The 23,105-nt window shown below is 41.1% G+C and overlaps 1 protein-coding gene across 2 annotated transcripts in view; it reads left to right on the top strand.

Annotated features, from left to right (window-relative positions):
* The window catches only part of fndc3ba (fibronectin type III domain containing 3Ba), a 122,915-nt gene that overhangs the window by 56,248 nt on the left and 43,562 nt on the right, over window positions 1–23,105 (top strand). For both annotated transcript variants that reach the window (XM_074692057.1, XM_074692058.1), the window contains 4 exons: window positions 4,943–5,019; window positions 7,979–8,210; window positions 8,300–8,471; window positions 9,690–9,820. In XM_074692057.1, the coding sequence (XP_074548158.1) occupies window positions 4,943–5,019; window positions 7,979–8,210; window positions 8,300–8,471; window positions 9,690–9,820 (612 nt within the window). The remainder of the gene's footprint in view (window positions 1–4,942; window positions 5,020–7,978; window positions 8,211–8,299; window positions 8,472–9,689; window positions 9,821–23,105) is intronic.

Raw genomic sequence — 23,105 nt, 5'->3', positions numbered from 1 at the left:
TTAAGTTTGTGTCTTTATGTGTGTGTGTGTGTGTGTGTGTGTGTGTGTGTGTGTGTGTGTGTGTGTGTGTGTGTGTGTGTGTGTGTGTGTGTGTGTGTGTGTGTCTCTGTGTGTGTCTGTGTGTGTGTCTGTGTGTGTGTATGGAGTGAGTCAGTATAGACGTGTTGAACATGTAAGGTTGATGTTTGGATGGTTTGATGCAGAGTGTTTATGACGGACATGTGTGTTTATTTCCTGTGTAAACCTTCAGCAGCATAACCTAAATGTTATATAGAAAAGCTTAAAAACAGTGTTTGTGTGTGTGTGTGTGTGTGTGTGTGTGTGTGTGTGTGTGTGTGTGTTTGTGTGATAAACAGAAAGATGTTGTGTTTTATTTCAACACTTACCTTGTGGTCTTACAACTGTTAGAAAACAGATTATCTGGGGTCGACTGACCCTACTTAAAGATGGATGACATGCCTCCGCCTCCCCTTTTAATAAATGAAGCCAAAATATCTCCAATGACTGGCACTGAAGTTATGGAAACAGTGATTGTTTACTTCCTGCCACAACCACAATTTAATGGACATAGATCAGAGATCCTTCTGATGGACAAAAACCAGGGGCTCTTGTGAAAACTTTATGATTCTTTTAGTTTTGTTCGCCACATGTAATCATTTAATCACAATTTCTATCGAAGCAATCAATTACAGTTTTATGCCCCCCAAAGTCATATTTTTGGGGTTAACATGGGGCTTTGCTTGAACTGTGGGGCCATCAGCTCCACTATTCCTTTGAAGCAAACAACCAAAACAAGACTATTTCCTGTTTAGACAGAAGTCAGTGTGATAAGGACTAACTTTGAGGTCAGATAATGGACATAAGGATTTTTAAGTCAGACCCATATCTCATCTGTTTACAGCCAAGAGGTAGTCAGAAGGTAGAGCTTTAAAGGCTTTGCTTCACTTTTGGAGAGCTGTCATGTCATCCATATTTTCTTTTTCTCTGTTTTCTTTGTTTACACCTGTATCTTTTCGCCTCTGCTCCATGTGTCTCCTCTCTGTACCTCATCAAACCATATCACATTTGGTATCATCAAGCCTATGAAGCGCTTAGATGCTACAAACATGGACTCACACAAAATGCTTAGTCAGCAACCCTAAGCTTTGTTCACGGTTATGCACGAACTCCTGAATACTTCTCTGCAGTTGAGCTTGTGTGATGACGTTTGTGTCATGCAATGTGTGAGAAAGGAGTCAAAATGTAATGTCTGCACAGGAAGAATTGCTAAGGGAAACAGTAAAGAATTGGATCTATAATCCATAATGGCATTGGTATCAGTAAAATTGGTATTAATACCCATCCCTAATCTTAACCGTGTTTTCTTCCATGGAAGCAAACAAAAGATAAAAGGAAAAACATGAGCTGTCTTTTCCAGATGTTGTTTTCTTGTTCATGAATTAAACACGAAATCTAAAAATAAGCGTGGTTAATGCTGTGAGGTAGAAGTATAAATTTAAAAACAAAAGAGGAATTAGCTGGAAATTTGCTGTGCAGTGTTTCCTCTTTGGATGATTAATACTTCTGGAGTCACTGTGTTAGAAGATGCAATGGTTGCGTGTTTGTCACCTCTGAAGGTCACATTACACATCACCATGCTTCACAGTTGTTCTGGCAGAGATAAGTGATGTCACCCCTCATGCAGGATGTGACCTCATAAGTCATCTCTGACCTGAACTCTGCAGCAATCGGAAGCAGAAGAAGCAACAGATGGAAGATGAGAAGGCAAGGGGGTAAAAGGGGGTTTGTCGGCCGTGTCGTCTTGGATTCCTGCAGGATTAGGTGGAGGAAGTGCTGCAGAGCTGATGGAAGGAGCAGGATGAGTGACGTTACCTCAGAGTGGATGATGATTGACCCCCTACACACACAGATACACACACACACACACTATAACAACCACTTCATTACACACTGATGACTCTGAGCTGCTCTTAACAGTCGAATACTATATGGCTTACAGCAGTGTGTGTGTGTGTGTGTGTGTGTGTGTGTGTGTGTGTGTGTGTGTGTGTGTGTGTGTGTGTGTGTGTGTGTGTGTGTGTGTGTGTGTGTGTGTGTGTGTGTGTGTGTGTGTGTTTGCGAGTGAGGGTAGCAGGACAAAGACTGTCTTGTATCTTGGGGAGGGGTTAGGGGGTAGCTGGGCCTGTTGGGTCCAGTCCTTGGGGCCAGGGATGGGAATGTTGAGCGTGTGTGTGTGTGTGTGTGTGTGTGTGTGTGTGTGTGTGTGTGTGTGTGTGTGTGTGTGTGTGTGTGTGTGTGTGTGTGTGTGTGTGTGTGTGTGTGTGTGTGTGTGTGAGCAGAGGAATGCTGCTGTTTGTTGAGTGAAGAGCACAGAGGCAGCAGAGACTGTCCAAACACACGTCTGTTTGTCAAGAGTGTGTGTGTGTGTGTGTGAGCAAGTGGGAAAGTGTGCTATGAGCAGCGATGGAAAGGGATTTAGAGTAGCAGTGTATGTGAGTGTGTGTAAGTGTGTGTGTCTCCCTATGCTATGACCTTCTACTCAATGAACACTTTCATACACACCTCTAGTCTCCACGGTCTGGGACTGAAAGAGGTCTGTCTCTTCATACCTGTGACCTACTCACACACCCTAGAGACTTGGTGTATGTGTGTGTTTGTGTGTGTGTGTATCTATTGGAAGGTGTGTGTGTGTGTTTACTGTACTTTTACCTGTTTGTTTGTCCGATGAGAGGTCAGGAAGGTGGAGGAGGGAGTGATGGCACGGTTTAGGGAGGGTGATGGAGAAACAGATAGAATGGATGGAGTGAGTAATATTCAAAATAAAAAAGGGAGGGAAGGATGTGAGTAATAGATGAATGGGAGGATTATCCACAAGGGATTTTTTGGAAGGAGGGGTGAAAGGAAGAGGGGAAAGAGGGTGAGAAAAGCAGGATTGAGTGAGGAAAAGTTACAAAGTGAGGAAAAGGTGAAAGCGTTTGGGTGAAATTGCCCTTTAAAGGAACAGTTGTAGACAAGATAGGTGTCAGTGTACTGTTACTGCTGTACTTCAGCTTGTAGGTAATGAGGGCCCCTGTGTGTGTTTGTGCTCAGTGTGATTTATTCAGAGGCCAGGTCTGCCTCCAGCTGTCCCACCGGGGTCCCAATGACTTTACCAGCCGCAGACCTCCATCACAGAGAGAGGGGAGGAGATGGAGAGACCTGGGGGTGGTAGAGGAAGGCAGAGAGGGGAGGTTATGAATTGTGGAAAAATCAACATAGTTTTTCAATCTGCTAATTCTATCAGATTTGCTTCTTCTTCTTCCTCGGAGCAAAGTTTGCTTTGGGATGAGAAGTCATTTTCCCTACTCTTTGATATCCATCAGTTCTTATCCACAGACATCTTGTGGAGCATGTCTTCATTTATGTGTGTCATGTCATAGAGTTTTCTCTTAAATCACAGTCAACCCAACAAAGTGAAAAGAAAGGAAACACTCTGCATTCATAATCAGAAAACATGATACCACAGAATGTACAAAAAGATGGGCGGCACAAGTCATCCCTAAAGTGAAGCCAAAATATTCATAAGTAGCAACAAGTAAAGAAACAGAAGACAAAGTGTGAAATGCCCAAATTTAAAGATAGTCAAGGGAAATGGATCATATGCCACCTCCCCAAAAGTGAAGCCAAATCATAAAGAGCTCTACACTGAAAAAAACAAAAAACTTATCTTGTGTTTTTGTCTTATTTCAGTAGAAAATTCCTTTTTAAATTTAATCACAGAAAAAATGTCTTGTTTCAAGTTATTTAAAGACAAAAATGAGGTCTGAATTGTTGAAACAAGTTTAAAAAAAACCTGCCAATGGAACAAGAGAAAATTTACTTTTATCAATACATTAATCTAGTTTTAAGCAAATTTTCGAGCAAGTTTCTCATTGGCAGATTTTATTTTACTTGTTAGAAGTAATTCAGACCTCATTTTTGTCCTTAAATAACTTAAAACAAGACATTTTACCTGGACTGATCAGTTTAATGTGGCTCAAATCAAATGTAATAAGCAAATTTTTACTTAAAATAAGACAAAAATGCTTGATAAGATTTCAGTTTTTTCCGTTTACAAGCTGTGGTGAGACATGGGTCAAAAAGGAAAATTAAAACACATGTCAAAAACACATTTTTAAGTATCCTTTAAGTCATATGTTTAGTTAGTTATGTTGATTTGTGTGCAAGAATTTTTTTGTTTTTTTACTTGTGTGATGTAATGATTGACAGCTGTGTTTACAAACGCAGCCCCTGCAGTTGAAAGTAGACAGGGAACAGAAAAAAATAATGAAACCAATCAAACTGTGAGAAACTGTAACACCAGATGTTACTGAACTCCATGATTCACGTTTTTGAGACGCTGGTTTAGCTCAGTCAGTAAAGAAGTCACCTCATGTATAGAAGAAGATCAATTGGATCAGTTAGCTAAATTTTTACTAAGTTTGGCAGAGGGAGCGCAAAGTCTCTTTGCTCAAATACGTCACCATCACAACAGATGATTGCCCACTAAGGTGATATTTGGCTTCACTTTTGCAGTTAGAGGAAATGGATCCACGTTGGCCACATATATGTAGATGCAACGAATGTTGGATCAGGTGTGCTGTGTAAACAGTAGTGTACAAAACCTTTGAAGTGAATTAAAAAAGACAGAAACTAATCCTCTTGAGGCTTTCATGTAGAAATGAACCGCTTGGTTGACCTTTTCTTTTACAACCTTCAGTTTGGACCGTTGATGTAAACCTTCAGGTTGATCTTTTGGAATAAAGGGCCCTTTCAGGGTGAAGCTGTGTGTGTTTGTATGTGTGTGTGTGGCTCTGTTTGTGTCCCTGCATGTATACTGCTGACTGATGAATGTAAATGAGAATTTACTTTAGCATGAGCCACTTTCCAGGTTAAATAAACACCTCCTCTCCCTCCTTCACAGGTCCTGCTGAGGTTCCCATGATGTCCCCAAATGGATCAATTCCTCCAATTCACGTCCCCCCTGGATACATCTCACAGGTTTGTTTTTGTCCTATTTTAGAATTAAAAACATTTATCACCGTGTGATCAAACGTGCTTCTTACAAACATTTCTGTCTTAGTAAAAAGAATGTTATGCATGTAGTGCTCATCAAAAAAATAGTTGCAAGCTTGTTTAAGAGACTTGAGCGGCATGCTTTCTAAATTTTTTCAGTATAATTCCTGCAATGCAGCATAGAAAATTCAATTTAAGGTTGTTTACATACCTTGTTAGAGCCCAGAATGTTACTACGACCCAAAATGTATTGGAAAAAAAGATAATAAAACCTGACATGCAATAACTTGAATAGCAGACATTTGTAAACTCAGAGTCATACCTTGTGCTGAGAGTGTGCACAACAAAAATGCACAGAAAGTGTTACACCTATTATGGTGTCTTTAGCTCACATAAGAAAGCCTCAGTTATCAGCAGAGGAGGAAGCATGAAGGTGCAGAATTCTGTGTGCAAGAGACTATTGTTTTTTGACTCCCTACTGTCCCAGTTTTTAGCATAAACAACAGATTTTTTAGATTTTTACTGAATGAGTTTCTTTCAGTAAGACTTAGCTTTTGTGATGCTGATGCAACCACAAAAGGCTAGTAGCAGTTAGCATGTTTAAAATCATTTTGCTTCTTGAAAGTCCACATTAAAAATGTAAAAAAAATCCATCCCAACCAGATAATTTTTATGGTTATTTTTGTTGGTGTGGTTACCACTGACCTGTTTGTTTTAAGTCTCAAACAACACAGTCAGGTCTTTTTTTTTTCTTTCATACTGGGAGCAGAATCTAGAACAATACTGCAGTAACCCAACTATGGTGAGCTAGAAAGGACAAAAAAGACAAAAGGCAAATTAGCATCCATTTCACACCTTACTTATTTAAAGAGGGGGGTATTATACTTCAGATCTTCTCAAGACTTTTTAAAATGATGAGGTTTACACGTGAGGATCCCCCTGACTAGTTGGTGACACATTGAAGAACCGGGCCTCAAACACCAAGGTCTGCCCATAGGACTGCATATCTGGCCAATAAAAAGGAAAGGGGGTTTGTGCTTTAAAGAGATAGCAGCTAAAAGGAAGAGTTTTGGACAGAGGGTTTTCTACAACACTTGTGAGAAAAATATGTTTGTTTTTTTTTCAAATGAATCCTGTAAAGCTACTACAGGAATAACAGAGGGGACATTATAAACCCTGAAAAGCCCCAAATTACTATAACAACAACAGAATAACTTTGAGTTAAAGTAAAGGTTTATATGTTGTAAATTTTTATCTTTACCGTTTGACATGTGGAATTAGGATGTTTATATTCTTCACCTTTAAAAAAGAAGAAGAAAAAAACTCTAGTTACACACCCACTCTAGTCTTTTCAAAAACAGAACAAAACAGAAAAAAGGTTTAAAAAAAAGTTAAAAAAAACAAACAAACAAAAAAAACATGTCTGTTGTCTTTAAAAAGCAGGCTTCACTGTAATGTTTGACAGTATTAGTCTCCTCAAACTGTGTTTTCTCTAAATCTGCACGTGTCAAAAGGTCAATCTACACAACAAACACATCTGTGGTCTGCATGTGGTGACACTGTGCTCCTATGCCAGTGGAAGCCGGGTCATTGGCTCATCGTGGGTGTGTGTTTGTGTTTGCCCCAGTGTGGGTGTGTGTGCATTAGCAGGGACTGAGCCAAGTGTGAGCGGGAAACACTGTCACTGTTACATAAACAAGACTGATAGTGGAGACAGGCACTGGGTTTGGGGGTGGGGTGGGGGGGCAGATGGATGGATGGATGGGTGGATGGATGGATGGATGGATGGATGGATGGATGAAGAAAGAGGGCATAAAGTTGTTTATTGACAGATGTATTTTGCACGTGTGTGTCCTCAGTGGTTTGCACTAATGGCTCATTGTAACACTGGGTGTGTGAAAGCACATGTGTCTGCATATTTGTGGGTCCCTTCCAGTTTGTGTTCCCTGGAATGTGTGTGTGTGTGTGTGTGTGTGTGTGTGTGTGTCCTTGCCAGTAAATGCTGCGTGGGTATGTAGCTCAGATCCACATGTACTCTTGCGGGGACTTTGCTCTTGTTTTCCTGTCAACAATCTGTTTTTCTCCTCTGCAGCGGAGGAGGGGGTTCGGGGGGTAAATAGGGGGCCTCCCCCTCTCTCCTCCACCTCTCCTCCCTTCCCCCTCTCTTTCCCACTTGGATTAGTTTTGCAACCATCTTCCTCCCCTCCTGACCTCTTTAAAACTTCTCTCCTTTCTCTCTTGTTTTTTGGCACTCAGTCCGAGTGATGGGGGGGTTTGGGGGTCGTGTTATTTGGGGTTTGTGTGAGTATGTGTGTGAGTGTTGTTGTTAGGTACCATCAGATGACTTCCCCTCTCTGCAGGGAGTGTGTGTTTGCTCTGTGCTTGGAATGCAGGCCTGTGAAAGTGTCTGAATAGTTGGAATGTGTGTGTGTGTGGATGTGAAAGTGAACACATGTATGGAATGTGTGTTAATTTGAAGCAGTTCTTTTAAATGAGTTGTTATTGAAATCTGTGGACCATCTGATGACAGCATGTTTTCACCCCTTAAAGGGCCGGAGCGTCCTGTTAGCACAATGTCTCAGTTGTTCAATCAATAATGCAATTCACCCTTTCATTAAGTTTCCTCAGAGTGGCTCTTACAATGATTGGCAGCAGCATTTTGTAACAGCAGGTGCTCCAGAACGAAAAAAAAAAAAACACAAAAACTTCTTTTTAGAAAAACTTGAAACAGTTAAAGACAAATGTGTCTCATGTCTGAAGCCTGGAGCAGCTCCTGTGACTGTGTGTGCTTCCCTGACATGATTTGTTGCTCCCAAAGTTTAAACTTCTCAGACACGTCTCGCTGCCATTTGGAGCGACTGTCTGCAAAATTTCCAAGTTTGCTGCCAACTGTGAAATTCCTCTAACATATATCCCCTTAACCTCCTGTTCTCTTTCTCCACAGGTGCTGGAGGATACCACAGGGGTGCGCCGGGTGGTGGTGACCCCACAGTCTCCAGAGTGCTACCCTCCCTCCTACTCTCCGGCCCTCTCTCCAACACACCATCTGCCCCCTTACCTGGCTCACCCTCACTTTATCCCCAACTCTCACTCTTTCTATCCCCCTGTGAGCCCCGGAGAGCTGCCCCCTCATCAGTACTACCAGCACCACCTTCCCCCCATGTACGGCGATCCAGGTACTGACTCTCTTTTCTTCTTTCAACCAGGATTCATGTCTTACCTTTCTTTTAGATTCTTCACCTAATGGGAATCTTCTTTTTTTCAGAAATCATCCCAGTTTACGGGATGTCGAACTTCATAGGCAGAGAGGAGACGTACAGTAAGCCACAGCCCAAAAAGATAAAGGAACAGAGACAGCTAGAGCGACAGAATCGACTGAACTCACCTCCCTCCACTCTGTACAAAGGCAGCCTGGGGCCAGCACACAACGGATACAGGTGACCTCACAGCCTCCTTCATCTCATCATGTTTCAAAGAATTCAAAGTTAATAGTTGTAAAATAACATCCCAGAACTCAAGCTTTTTGTCTTAATTTTGCATTAAATGTTGTTTTGTGTGCACATAATATCAAGATCTCTTTGGGTAGCCGTGGATCTTGAGCTCTGTAATGTTGAACTTGCCTCATGATGTAGTTATCATATGGCTCTTGTCTGGGGGAGGGGTTAACTACAAAGGATGGACTCCAGGTAAGATCATCATGGTAACCTGAGCCAAAGAAGAAAAGAGAGGAGAATAAATCTATGGTAGATGTAAAGCAGGTCTAGAAACTTCATAAAAACAGAAAAATACAACATAACTAAAAAAGTAACCAACAGATCTTGATGAAATTTTCAGGAAATGTTGAAAATGGGATAAGGAAGAAGCGAGTCACCATCTGGATCCGACTTTTTGAAAGGATTCTTTATCATTGTGAGATAGGGCTGTTTTCACCATATGTGTATATAACTCCACAATAAATGGTAGGATTGCTTTGCAACAAGATAATTTCTGACGGATGTAAAACTACGACCTAAATCCTGGAAATATTCTGGATACTAAGATCCAGAATATGAAATATGTACTGGCTCATCATCATTTTCAACTCTGTCAGGCAACAAATTATGGTATAAACCTGCAACTAACACCAAATTGTACCAGACAATCTGCTGAAAGGGAGTATAACATTAAAGTAGGACTAAAGTGTTGCGTCACAATCACAATGTGCTTAGTGGAGGTCTGCGCTCTCTGAGTGCTTTTCTAGTTTTCAACTGTAACATTTCTGAGGAGTTTAATGGCAGGCAGACCCTTCAGTTTCAGTCTCATGGATATTTAATTGAGCAGTATGCAGATGATAAAATTAATATGTGTTTCAGAGCCATTAAAACAATCAAGTTCTTGCGCTTATCACAGATTCCTGAGATAAGCTTAGACTCAAACCCACACTGCAAGCTGTTTTAGGGCATTTTGTTGGATCGTTAAAGAACACTATCATTTTTTTATGTAAATGCTAAAACTACCAAAAGAAAGAGTAGCCCTTCGCTTTCATGAGTAATCATATGGCTGTTTTTGCCCCCAAAAAACAGAGAAAACAAGCTTTGATCAGTTTTTGGCACTCCATCCTTTTTTTTTAACTTGCTCTGATTTTTGTTTTTTTTGCAATTTTCTTTATGATGCAGCAACAAATCACACGCCCCATCGCTTGGGTCAGTGGGGACAGGGGGCGGAGTCAGCAGTCCAGGTGGGAAGAAGCCGGAGAGGAGACTCCGAAGCAGTCCACGCAACAGTGAACCAGACACACACACACAAGGTAGGATCACAAACAGAAAGAGATAATTTCTACGTTTTCTTTACGAAGCTTCACGCAGACCCGTGTTTCGCTTCAATCAATCCAACATCAAGGTTTTTAAAACGCGTTTGCTGGACTCTGGACAGCTTCTGGTTTTTTTTTGTGTGTGTGGAAGAATGTTGCCCGTCCTCGCTGACCCCCCCATGAGACCAGCTTTGTCCCCTCCAGCCTCAGTGCTCCTCTCCATTCACACAGGCCAGATAAAACACACCTTTCGTTCCTCCTCTTTCTCACTGAAAGTCACCCAAAAGAAATGAATGGGTGCATGCAGCCTCGCTGAGGTGAAGGGATCCATTGGATGGGGCGGTGGGGGGTTGAGGTGGGAAGGTGGAAAAGAGGGGTTGTCTGGGTTACCACATAGCTGAACCCGTCCCTGAGCGCTATCGTTTTACTCCTGCTACAATACTGGCCTTGTTGGTGGGGCTGAGCAATAGAGGAGGGGGGTGGGGGGTTGGTTGCATACCTGTAGAGTCCTGCTTTAGATGAAGGAAACCCTTTGAGCTCAGAGATTCAGACACTGCAGCCTTATCACTCACACACACACACACACACACACACACATAGAGGAGTGCATATGTGCAGACATACGGGAGCACACTCTCGCCCTCACATGTGGTGCCGTTACTCCTTAATGACATGTCTTTTCACGCATCAGATGTATGTGTTAGTCATTAAAAAAAGAGCAGAGGATCTCATTTATCCACATAATCACACATATATAACACACACACACAGACACACTCATTCATCTGCAGAGGTGATGACAGGGAATCATAAAGACACACACCAAGTCGTCCGATCCCTCTCTGTAGCTGTCAGGACTCTCCTTTAAATTTAACCCCGTCGTAAAACTTCTCTCAGTTCCTCGCAGCACGCTGTCGGATCAGAGGAGTATAACACATGTGGCAGCTGTGGGTACACGTCTGTTTCCCAAATCCATGAGTAGTGTATAAGTTTGTGCATAATTCATGTGATCTAAAGTCTGGGAAGTTGAGAACAAAGCCGTGCAGCAGAGGACTGTATTTTGTCTAGTGAAACAACTTTTTTTTTCCTCACGCAAAAACATAGTTTTGTTGATCTTAATTAAGATTGTAGAGATGCAACTTTGAGGATTGTTGATCAGTTGATTCACTGAGATTACTCAATTTATAAAACTGTCCTCAAAGGAAATAACAGCCATTGAAAACATTTTCTGTAGGGTTGGCTAGGAGACGGGAAGAGAGCAATTTCATCTCTGACCTTTTTTCTCTAATCTTAGAGTTCTGAGAAAAAACACCTTTGAATTCTCACAGTTTTCCCCTGAAATCTGAGATAAAAGCTGAAATTCTGACTCTTTTTCTTGGAATTCTGACATTCATCCTTAATTTTTTTTTTTAATTCAATTTAGTTTCTTATTTAACTCAAATTTCCACAGTTAAAAAGAAACAAGCCTACGAATCCTGAACGTTTCCACCAAAAGTCTGTTTGATTGGAATGGATCCATATTCTGCGATAAAAGCTCGAATTCTGGGACAAAAACAAAAACATCTGACTGTTTCACCAAAAATTCTGAGTTTAAAGTCAGGTAAGGTACAGATTCTGAAAAGAAAAGTCAAGGTTCTGTTTTTTCTTGAACTCTTGGATACATTTTGTTTAACCTAAAATCTGAGTTAAAAGTCTGTGTTCTTTACTTTTGCAGTCTAAATTACAGAAGCATCATGCCTATCTGCAAAACAGCTTCTGTCGGTAATAAGACAGAATTCTGAGTGACTCTGAGCAGAAATGTTTCACCTGCATGACGTGGGAAGCAAAATTTTAAAGATTTTTGAGCACAGAGTGTATGTCCATCATTTAGGGCTTGCTAAAAGCAAGCTAGAATTATTTGTTCTTTTAAAATAATTTAATAAAAGCAAATAATTTATTTTCTGCAAATATTCAAAGAAGACATGAGAATGAAAGTGACAGTGGCAATGGCGATGATGATAAGGGATGGGCACCTTTCACATTTTAAACAATATGGTTCCGATGCCCGATACCTGGCAATCGGTATCAGTGTGCAATGGTACCAATTTTCGGTACTTTTTTGTGCTTGTGGCAAAAAATATCAATTCGTTGAATAATAAAATGATTTTTTTTTTTGTTTATTCTTCAATATATAAGCTTGCAATGCTGTGTTCATGTTCAGCATGGAAAATCACCTACTCTTCCACTCCCTCACAGTAACAAGGATGTATTTAGGTACCTAAACATGGTACCTTTTGATTTTACATGAATCGATACCGGGAACTTTTGACAGAATTTGGTCGGTATTAGAGATAGATGGATTATCTGGGCCGATATTTGGCATTTTGAGGCATATCGCCAGCTGCCTTTTTTTAATCTGACGGCTAATAGGAAACAAATTTAAAACTGCATTGTTGCGGCTCTGATGCAGCAGCTCTGCTGTCTGCCGTCACTACTCAGTCCCCAGCACTGTTCACTCACAGTACCATCTGATTGGTTACAAGCAGAGCCATGGCTTGGGTAACAGCCAATCAACAGTGCAGTCATTACAGTTATCACAGTTACATTGAAACTTTGGAAGACTTGATTTACTGTAGAAAACTTTAGCTATTTATTTTTAATTAAGTTTTAAGTTTTAATTTCGCTTTATAAAACATGCTGCTAAGCCTGGAAGCTGTTTAATTAACTCGTGCCTAAAGGTATTTGAATGAAGTTAAGTGTTGGAGTTTCTATTGTTCAAAATTTTGACATCAATATCTCTAGTCAGTATCTATAAATGTACCTAATTGGGTACCCATCCCACTGATGATGATGATGATGATGATGATGATGATGATGAAATTCTTCTTTGATACATTCAGGTACCCTCAGAAACGTAGAAATCTGATAATTAAGTTTTCTTTTCAGTTTTTAGATGAACAAATGGTTTGTAAATGCTAGTGATTTTGAAATAAGTGGTCTGTTGATCCCATCAGCAGGGTTGCTGTTTCAAAAGGCTAAGAGTGATACTTTTATTATTCCACTAAAATCAAACCAGACCATCAACAACAAGCGCAGCAATGTCTGTCCAATATCTCCCGTGAAGGTCAAGATCAATTGTCTCAATGTCTGCAAACAGTCAGTGTGAGAAATTTGTCAGAAAAACACTTACATAAGCACAAGAGAAGAAGGTGTGTCACTTTGTCCACAGGAGGGTGTCTAAGTTGAAACAAACAAAGTTCCTCATTGGAGCTTTGTCATCGATCGTTTTGTTTGTTTGTTTGTTTGTTTGTTTGTTTTTAGAATTTGCTCAGTGTGGGCATCCTACATGTGGTTTCCACATCATAGCACGTTTGCCCTCATTGGTCACTGTAGGTTTCAGATATCTGCTGTTAGATACCTCCCTCATTCGACCTAAAGTGACAGAATCTTTTTCTTTCTTGATTTCTGTTTGCAGCATTAAAAAGAACAACATTCAGCAGGCGCTTTTTGGTTGTATAATCCACTGAACATGCTGTGCGTTGTCATAGGGACACGCTGTTCGCTGTTCTTTTCAGATCCTTGTAAAACTTCTACTTTTGTAGACACAGACTGACCTTTAATAACATGTGCAGATATAACAAGCAGTTTCACAAGAGAGCGCGAGAGAGCCCACATTACAAACATTTTAAAAAGTCTGCCTTTAAGGATTGATTTTTAATCTTAAATGTTTTTTTCTGATCTTTATGTATGTTATGTTTATGCACCCAGATGGTCAAGGCATCTGCAAATGCAAAGAGGTAGTGTGCAAAGCTTCTTGGTACACACACTAACACACACACACACACATATATATAAACAAAGAGTCATGTTAGATGTGTGTCAAAGCAAGAGAAGACAGCAGTGTCAACAGCTCAGCTCATGAGGTCAACAGTTTCATGTTGCACATTCTGCAGTGCTCAAACACACAAGAACACACATGACAGACAGGAGCGTGTCAGCATGTCGTCTGATGTCTGTTCTGGTCTGCCAGGATCTCAGTACAGGACTGGAGATCAGGCTGAGTCAGCTACATATACCACACAACACACACACACAGCAGCACACACACACACACACTCACATATATGCACAAACACCCCGTGACTGAGCTTCCTGTAAAACAATCAGAGCATGAGGGTCCAGAGGATTGGCGGGAGGTAGAGGGGCAAAGAGGGAGACAGGGAGGGAGGAGGAATGCAGGATTTGAAGGACGGATGAGAGGAGGGAGAAAAAGTCTGTAGCAGGAGTCCAACATCACAGGGAAGAGGGATGGAAAGACAGAGACGGAGAGACGGAGAGTTAAAGAGCAGAGTACAAACATTCCGACAAAGTTGCTGCTTGGCCCGGCGCATCCAAGTATGGTCCAACCCAGAATACCACACACACACACACACACACAGCCGCCTACACTATGCCCCTGATGCCCTTGCTCTGTGTGTCAGTGTGTGTGTGGCTATTGCCCCAGTGCCAGTAAGGCAGCAGGCTGACTTGGCAAGCACAGTGTCCATTTCCCTGTAAAGCCAGCTCTACAGGCCCCCCTTTTTCTTCCTCAGAGCTGTGCTGCTGGCTGAGCAGAAACAGATGTGGGCCCCGTCCCCTCTGTTCCTCCATCTTGGCTCTGCATCATCACCACCGCAGATCCTGTCTCTCACTCGGAGAAACCGGGATTTCAGCAGAAACAGATGGGGCCGGCACCCTCGGCGCCTCCATCTTTGATTCTACGTCACTGCCAAGTGTTGTGAATTCAGGGGAAACCAGATGCTGTGTGCATCGTGTTTTCCCCGTTACATTGGATATAAGAGGGGAAAAATTTATAGATATTCCAGAGGTCTGCAGTGGAAACATCCATCCGTTATGCAAAGGAAACATTTAACTCAAGGCTAAGGCCTCTATTGCTAAATTTCATATCTTTATCCTGGAGAGCTCTTCAAATCTCATAGGAGTTCAATTTTCAGTTGCACAATCATCTTAGCAATGAAAATAAGTGGAAAACATTTCATTCCTCACTGTCAGTGTTGACATAGTGATTCTAAACCAAAGAATTTTTTAAAGATTTTCCACCATTGCCAAACAGGAAGTGCAGCCTGCCAAAAGAGGATGATTTAAAACAGGGAAAACCCGATAAGAATCAAACTGTCCATTTACAGCACACGTCTTATCCCAGAAACAAATTTCATCTCCTCAGCAGTCACATGAAAGCTTCAGCGAGGTGTTTTCAGCATGTTCTGAAATAGAAAAGATTTTTATTGATGTTACAAAAGAAGAAGAGATTGATTAGTGCTTGAAACTGCTGCCATCAGAAGATGTGGTTTACACTGCAGAGAAAAAGACTTTTCTTGTGTTTTCCTCAGGAAATACTCCAGGGAGCTTTATTGTTTTCTGTAAAAAGGTAATTCAGTGTTGTTGAAAATCACCAAGAAAAAAAAAGCTGACCAGACACACAGCTTTTTCTCAGAGGCTGCGGATACAAAACAAAACACTCAAAAATCAAGCTCACATAGTTTTTTTTCTGATGCTGTTACCCTGTGATATTAGTCTGATAAAAGTAGGGATGTGAATCGAAAACAGGTTCCTGTTGAGAATCGATGAAAAATGTTTCAATCCATCGATATTTTTAGCCTTTGTGCTTAATGATTCCCTTATCAATTTGTTACATTGTGCCAGAGCTGCCAGGCCTTACGTTGACTAGTCTGCTGCAGCTATCTTAGCTTAGCAGTTAGATAACTTTCCCCAAGAAAACTCTGATTCAGGATTTTCAGCTTGAAGTTTTACCAAAGAACTGACTTCACAAAGAAATGTACATTACTCTCTCTCAGGAGATTCATATTCAGTACATTCGAAATGGTATAAATCACCTTATTTACCAAAATAACAAAATAGCTCAAGCTTGATGCTAAAGTATATGGGAAACTGTATTGATATGCTAGCAGTTAGCATACATCAGTATAACTTCAGCCTTCAGAATAGGATTTCGACTTTCATCACAGAAACATATCACATCAACTCTTTGTAAAAAATACTGAGAATTTCAAATGTCAAAAGCTAACAGGCTCATGGCTGACTTCATAACTACGGAAAGCTTCCAAACAACTTAAACCATTGCTATAACCACTTTAAGACACTAGATGGCCTACTTGCATTATTAATATATTACAACACAGTACATAAACGTCACATTGTGTGCAATGTTTACCTGTTTCAGTATATTTATGCCCAGAAGTATCTAGACTCAGGGACCAATTACATTTTATTCATTTACAGTATAAACTCAATTAAATGTTGTTGACACAGAAAACCTGAAAAGCTACTTTTTGTTCCGTTTACCATCTAAGAAAGCAAGGAGACACAAATTTGGGTAAACAAGAAAGGGCCAGAGCGGACAAATTAACATGAGATTAAAAAATAAAATAAAATAACAACTTAGTTTTGAACCTTAAAACGAATGGCTTTTTATATTTTGTGATAACTGCACTTTTTGAATTTTATAAACTGGAACAAGGATAGATTTTATATGGAAACTATAAAAGTAGGACTATGTAATATAACATTTGTTTCTGTCAGATATTTCTTGAGCAAAACAACCAAAATTTTTGGCTCTATAGGCTAATGACAGACTTGTCTAAGTAGGTTTTGGATGTAACTAACAGCTTTATATTAAGTTAGAAAGGATCTTCCTGTTTAAAGCCTCTGTGAAGAAATTTCCATTTGTGTTGATTTTGGCGCCCTCCCTGTGGACGAAGTAATGTCTTATTTTTTGTTTATGGTGTATAAAACGGCAGTTCCTGAGACATGCAGTGTGTCAACTTTCTAACACCAACCCCTGCAGGCAGTTTCAAACATTAAAAAATACATGAATTAGAAAAATGGCATTTATGCTGATGCTCCGATTTGCTTTGTATTTTATAAAGATGTGTCCGTATGGATTTTAGTTTGATTTGTAACCAGATAAAAAATTCCAGCTTTTGGAAATTATTTTTTGTCATTCTGTTCATGAAGGTGTTTGACGTTTAGTACAAAAGTATTGAAAACATCAGGTGAACAAAGATGTGTAGATAGCGAGAGTTTTGTTTTCTAAACAGATGACACAGGTATGTGCCTCTTCTTCTTTTGCTCTTGCGCTGTGATTTTTTGACCCCAACAGTTTCCTACTAATTAAATTTCGGCACCAATGAACTGATATTTTTAGAACAATGACAGTGGTATAAAGGGCTTATTAAAGCACAGGGCTCTGTAATGTTTTGGTGATGTCACCCTCGTTAGTTTGGTGGCCTTTGACCGACTCATGACTCAGCCCTTATATTAACATCAAACTCTTCTCCCAGAGCCTCCTCCTGCTCTTCCAGGACTGGAAATGTGCGAACACTCTCCCACCCATCCCTTAGTGGACTGTTTTGATGTGGATTGCTATGGTGATAATCTCAGCCCCCACCCCACCCAATCCCACCCACACAGCCCTACCACTTCCCACAAACCCAAATACGGCCATGTTTGTAGGGCAAGATGGGGGGAGAGGAAGAGGGAAAGACCAGAAGAGGCAATGAAGGAAGAATGAAGAAAAGGAAATAGGAAAGCAGAAAATGATGGACAGGAACTGAGAGAACAAAGAGTCAGAAAAAGGGGGATGTACAGAAAAGAGCAAGAGAACAAGGGATGGCTTTACCAGCAGAGGAATGTCTTTCCCGCTGATATCATGTAACAGGACTGGAGGGATTAGAAGGGGAGGTTGTTCTCGCCAATCACAAAGAGAACACCAGACATTTCCCCATCCAGCTGAATGAACCTTGTGATACAAGAGATAAACTTGCTTCACTATCAAACTACAGTAAATGACTGCTCTGTATGAGCCACAGCTGGGTTACGTAATATTTTAAGGTCCTGTGGCGGGATCAAACATTGAATTTGACTGAAGCAGCTGATAATCAGGCATCCTGTGGTTAAAGCTGAAAACTACAGTTTATTTTTTTAGTCTGTTGTAAAGTTGGTTGTAGGTATCTATGCATTTATTCTGCTGTTTCATTTGCACATTGTTGCCTTTGGTGCGAAATTCTTTGGATTGACATGACTTCATGTTAGATCGTTTCTTGTTTCACTGTTTTAGGTAATAGTCATTCTGTATGTGTGCAGATTTGTAAACATCTCTACATGTCATAGAGATCTCTGAATTTCTCTGGAAGTCACTCAAATCAATCTGTTTTGAAACTAACATGAGATCCTCACGAGAGTTTCACAAGACTTGCAAAAATGCCTAAAAAGGCAGGCCAATCAGAGGGAAGGAGTTTGTGGAGCAGGAAGAGACAGCAGCTAAAACCATAGACTGTAAAAAATAATGGACGTCATCTTGCTGGGGTTGAAGTGAGGTCACCACAAAAACTGCTCCCCCTGGTGGCTGGCTGCAGTATAGGTCAAAAAATCCAGCTCTCCAGTCATTTCAAATGGGCTGTGGTCAAATTTAAAAAAATTAGTAGACCTCGTAGAAATGTTTCTCACATCTGATTGTTGTGGTGATTTGAAGTTACTATTTGGCTGCCTTGTATTCAAGTTCTCTTTTTTCTTAAGTTTCATTTTCATTAGTTATAACAGGTTAAAACGAGGTTTAACGTCACGTTTCACGATGATTGACAGCTGATGTTCTTGTGTATTTTTCCAGGGACTGTAAATATGTCAGGAGGTAGAGTCAAGAAGTGATTAGACTCTCAAAAGAAAAAAATATTATTTTGTCTATAATAGAGTAAAGCCCAAAAGAAAGCTTAATACCCCTCTTTGAGGTAAATACCAGGACGTCAATCACTATTCTACTACTATTGTACAGAGTATATCATTTTAAACTCCTAAATTTGATGCTTGATACTTCCAGATTTGCAGTGTTGATCACTTGAAATGTGGTCAGAGTTAGAGCGGTCGATTTGAGCAAGATTGTTTTTACTGATCATCAATTAAGAAAAGAAAGTTTAAAAACACCAACATTTTTGTGATTTCACATGTTGGCCAAGAGGATGGATTTCTCTTACTAATCTATAGGCACAGAAAAAACCTGGTTTATCTAGATGGGTGGTCGTGAAGCACTCTGAAAAACCTCCCTGTGCCAGTCAGCTCAGGTTTTTTATGTAATCCTTGTTTGCCTTTTTGCTCCCTCTACATGCGTCCCTCTCTTTCTGCCTCTGCCATCTCCATCTGTGAACTCGTCTCCCCTTCCGTCTGCCAGTCTCTGCGATCACTCTCTCAAGACTTCTCTGGCTGAGCAGGGTCGGATGGGGTCAGGGTTCTGAGAAAACTCATCCCCCCATAATCCCTCACTGCCTGGCCAGGTCGCTGTGCTGTTGCACCGCACGTACACACTTACATAAACTCACGTGCGCACACGTCTGGGCCCTTCTTGGAAAAGTGGAGAGAGTTTTTGTGTCGCTTGGCGAGTTGAGATGCTCTTCTCTCTGCTGAGGGCTGCAGTGGACAGGGTTTCTCTGTGCCTGTCTAGGTTTACGTGCAAACATGAAACCCTGCAATTGAGAGAAATCAGGTTTTGGTAGGGGGCTGAAGAAAGCAAGTTGAAGTGTTTGGAGTTCAGTGTTTTGGGCACAAGGAGGCAGAAATTGTTTCTGAAGCAAAAAGAAATAAAAGAAATGGAAAAAAGACAGTTCATCAGCAGAAATTAAGCTGTGAAAACTTTTTCTTTAAGTTAAAATGATTATCAGCTTTCTGCAGGATAACCATGCCATCAAACCAAGAGTCAAGGTCTGTGTCTTTCCCTTTCCCATCCTCGCCCTGTTTACTGTTCTCCTCTTCTTTCCTGTGCCAGTCTCTTCGTCTGTGTCTCCCCGTCTAATCCCCCTTTATAAACGACCAGGGCTGACCATGAGAACCAAACCTTCACCATGACAACCACAATTTCAGGCATGTCCCAACGACTCCTCTGCCTCTTTGTGTGTGTGTGTGTGTGTATGTGTGTGTGTAGAGCCCAGCTGTTGAGCAGATGGAATGCTCACTATGCAGCAGATGATAACAGTGTGGAATCCAAGGTCTGTGCCCCTCTCTACCTCCACATCCCTCCTCTCTTCTCCCCTCTGTCCCCTCCGTCTCTTCCTCTCATCTCCACACCTCTGCCTCCCCACCTCCCTTTTCCTCCCAGCTGAGCGTCCGTAACTTTTGCTTTGTTCTCCCTGATTAGAGGCTTCTTGAGATGGCTATCGTATCTCACACTGTTCCCAGAGGGTGACACACACTTACACACACACACACAGAAACACATAGCCTGTGGCTCGGTATGTGTCTCTGTGTGTGCAGCGGGGGCTGAGTGAGCGGCCGTTGCCACATTTTTTGCATTTTTTTCTCCGAGCCTTAAAGGTCTTTTTTTGTCCCGGTTGCAGACAGGCTGCGTCTCAGAGCCACAGGCCGTCACGCGGGAAGAATGCAACCTCCTCACTGTCAAAGTGACTCAGTTGTATTGTAGCTTTATTTGCCAGTGACACCACTAATTTTAAAGTGAGTGGGAGTCAGACATTTAAGACATTCTTGTAAACATGCCCATATGTTTGAGGTAGAGCTGAGAGAAGAACTAGAAAACAGAGAATAAAGTAAAGTAGAGCTAGAATCTTCTGAATCTGTTTCAAAGTGATGAATTTATGCTGCTTCTTTTTCCAGTGGCGATGTGAAGATGATGTTGCAAGTGTTCAAGGTTTTAAACGATAAAAGTTATTTGTTTTCATATTTTGGAAATTTAAATTGACTTCAAAGAGCCTCAAGGACTGGCACAGGCAAACAACTCCTTTGGTTGAGTCAAAAGTTCAAAGGATGGACAACTTTGTTTGAAAACATTGCTTTCTTTGATGAAAAATCAAAGGTGGTGCCTTTGAAGATAACTATGATTGAAGAGATGTCGACTGCGACCCAAAAATAGAACTTTGATTTGAGGTAACAAAGCTTAAAATAATGTTGTGTGCAGACAAGAACATGATAACTGATAGGAACACTTGACCAAAACGTGTAGCCGTTAAAGGCACAGTAAGGAGTTTTAAGTGACTTTACAATCTAGTAAAATGAGGTTATTACCTACAAGATATTTTTAATAGAATTGAACTATGTCATTGTAAAAAGTACAACGAAATTGAAGTCACAGCAGCAATCAAGAAAACAAAAGTAAGAAAGTGTGTAGAAAGTGCAAAAAGGTCCATAAGAAAATCAATGCTGACAGCTTGTTCATCATTATCCAGTTCAGCCAGCCTCCACCTCCACAGGGTCCAGGACTGAGCTTCTTCAGCAGTCTGTTCAGTCTCCGTCTCCTGGATCCTGTCTGCTCACAGCAGGTAAAGCTCTTCCAACATGGTGTTGGTGTCTGATGTTAGCGCCATTAGCCATGTCTGTGAATAACACGATGCTACTCTGCCTTCTGGTATTCCCTCTGTTGCTGGGTTAGCACAGCTAGCTTGAACATCTTATTGGAGATAGATCTTACGTTCCCAATAACAATGGATGGAAGGACAGGTCCATGTCGTCAATTCTTAGCTCACACCTGAGCTCACACGTCGTCCTCACCTCCTTCTCTTCATCTTGTGTGGAAACATCAGGCCTTGCACCAGTTAGCATTGATATGCTACACGTTGCCAACAGCCAAGTTCACATGTAAACAATGAAAAAAAATACAAGAAAATGACAAAGAAGAGAGCTGCTGCGACAGCCATAGCCAACAGGGCGGCGCCTAGCAACAAATTAATGATACTTATAGTTAATTTATGGTTATTAATGCTGAATTCTCTTCATTTTTAGGTCAGTTTTTCCTCAAAACCATAAAATTACTGTCTTCAGCAAGCAGGAAAAGTTTGTTTTTTATACAATACACATATAAATGCGATCTATTCACTGATAGTACTAGAGCAGTATCAGCAAAATGGGAAACGAATTCTGTTGAAGGACTGTTGGCCAATCAGAGGGAAGGGGTGTTTTTGGAGTGGGGAGCCTTAAAGAGACAGCAGCTAAAATGCAATGTGTCCATATTCAACATGTACAGATTTTCAAACAGCTTTGTATGTAGTAGTAGTCCCTGAATCTGTTTTTCAACTGCTCAAAAAGGTCTCTTCTATTAAATAAAAAAGAAAAGAAAAGGAAAGCCAGATCTCAACAAGATCTTAAAAAAAATCATGGGGAAGTGTTTTAATGGCATAAGGTTCTCCAACTAGTTCGTGGCACGTTAAACAAGCAGGCCTCAAACACCAAGGTGTGCCCATAGCTCTTTCCCCAACAGGCTTACAGAGGGCTGGCCAATCACAGGGAAGAGGGGTTTGTGGAGTGGTGAGCCTTAAAGAGACAGTGTCTAAAATGTTTTAAATCAAAGCTAAAATAAAGGAATTTCTAAAACACCAGTGTGGGAAATAGGGGTTTATTGAGTTTTAAATCATGTAAAGCTACTGCAGAAGTGGCAGTTGAACAGACTGAAACCTAAAAGAAAAAGCACAGTTCCCTCCTCTTTAATATTGGATAAAACAGTTCAAGTGTGTACACACTTATCGGGAGCACACATGGCAACAGAGCCGTGACAGTTCAAAATGTCCTCATCAGTGTGCTTTCTGCAAAAAGAAGTCGTCTTGGAAGTAGTTTTAAAAAAATGTCTTCCTTTAAATTGCTTCCACAACAAATGCACACATGTTGTGAAGGGGCTTATGGGAAATGTAGTCTTCGTCTCTAACTTTGTACAAAACGGGTAACCAGCCAAAAAACTCTGAGAGGTTAAAACTGGTACCTGTCTGTAAACTTTCAGTATTGGTAAACCATCACAAGAAACTTTATCAGTGGAAAGCCAGCCTTGACTTTGAAGTAAGTAGCACAAAACTACTACTGCATTGAGATCAGCGGTGTGCATCTGCTTTGAGCCTCCTGATGATGTCACAAAAGTTTGTGTAATCCTTGCCTCACATACTCCTAAGCCTTCTCCTGCCTTCCTCCTTTCATCTTTCCTTTTCTCCTCCTCTCTGTTGATCCCTGGCTCGCTCTTTGTCTCTCAATTTCCTTGTGTTTTCGTACCTAATCTCTTACCCAGACTCTACTTGCCTGTCCTCCCTCTCACAGCAGTCTGTCCTTCACTGTCTCCCTCTCTTCCTCTAAATCCCCCTCTCGCCTGTTCTTGGCTCACCCTGCTACTGCTTGCCCCCCCCCCTCCTTTACTCAATTCCTCATTCCTCTTCTTTTCCTGCTGTCCGTTGCGCTCCCTTGCTCCGTCTGGCTGTCCTCAGTAATCAAACACAGGCGTTGAGACTCAGACAGGATGTGAGGTCAGACG

The sequence above is a fragment of the Halichoeres trimaculatus genome, unplaced genomic scaffold (assembly GCF_033239565.1).
Source record: "Halichoeres trimaculatus isolate MK-OKI-2021-1 unplaced genomic scaffold, fHalTri1.1 fHalTri1_scaffold_17, whole genome shotgun sequence".
Taxonomy (NCBI): Eukaryota; Metazoa; Chordata; class Actinopteri; order Labriformes; family Labridae; genus Halichoeres; species Halichoeres trimaculatus.
The sequence above is the reverse complement of the archived record's forward strand: the minus strand, read 5'-3'. Positions and strand labels throughout refer to the sequence as shown.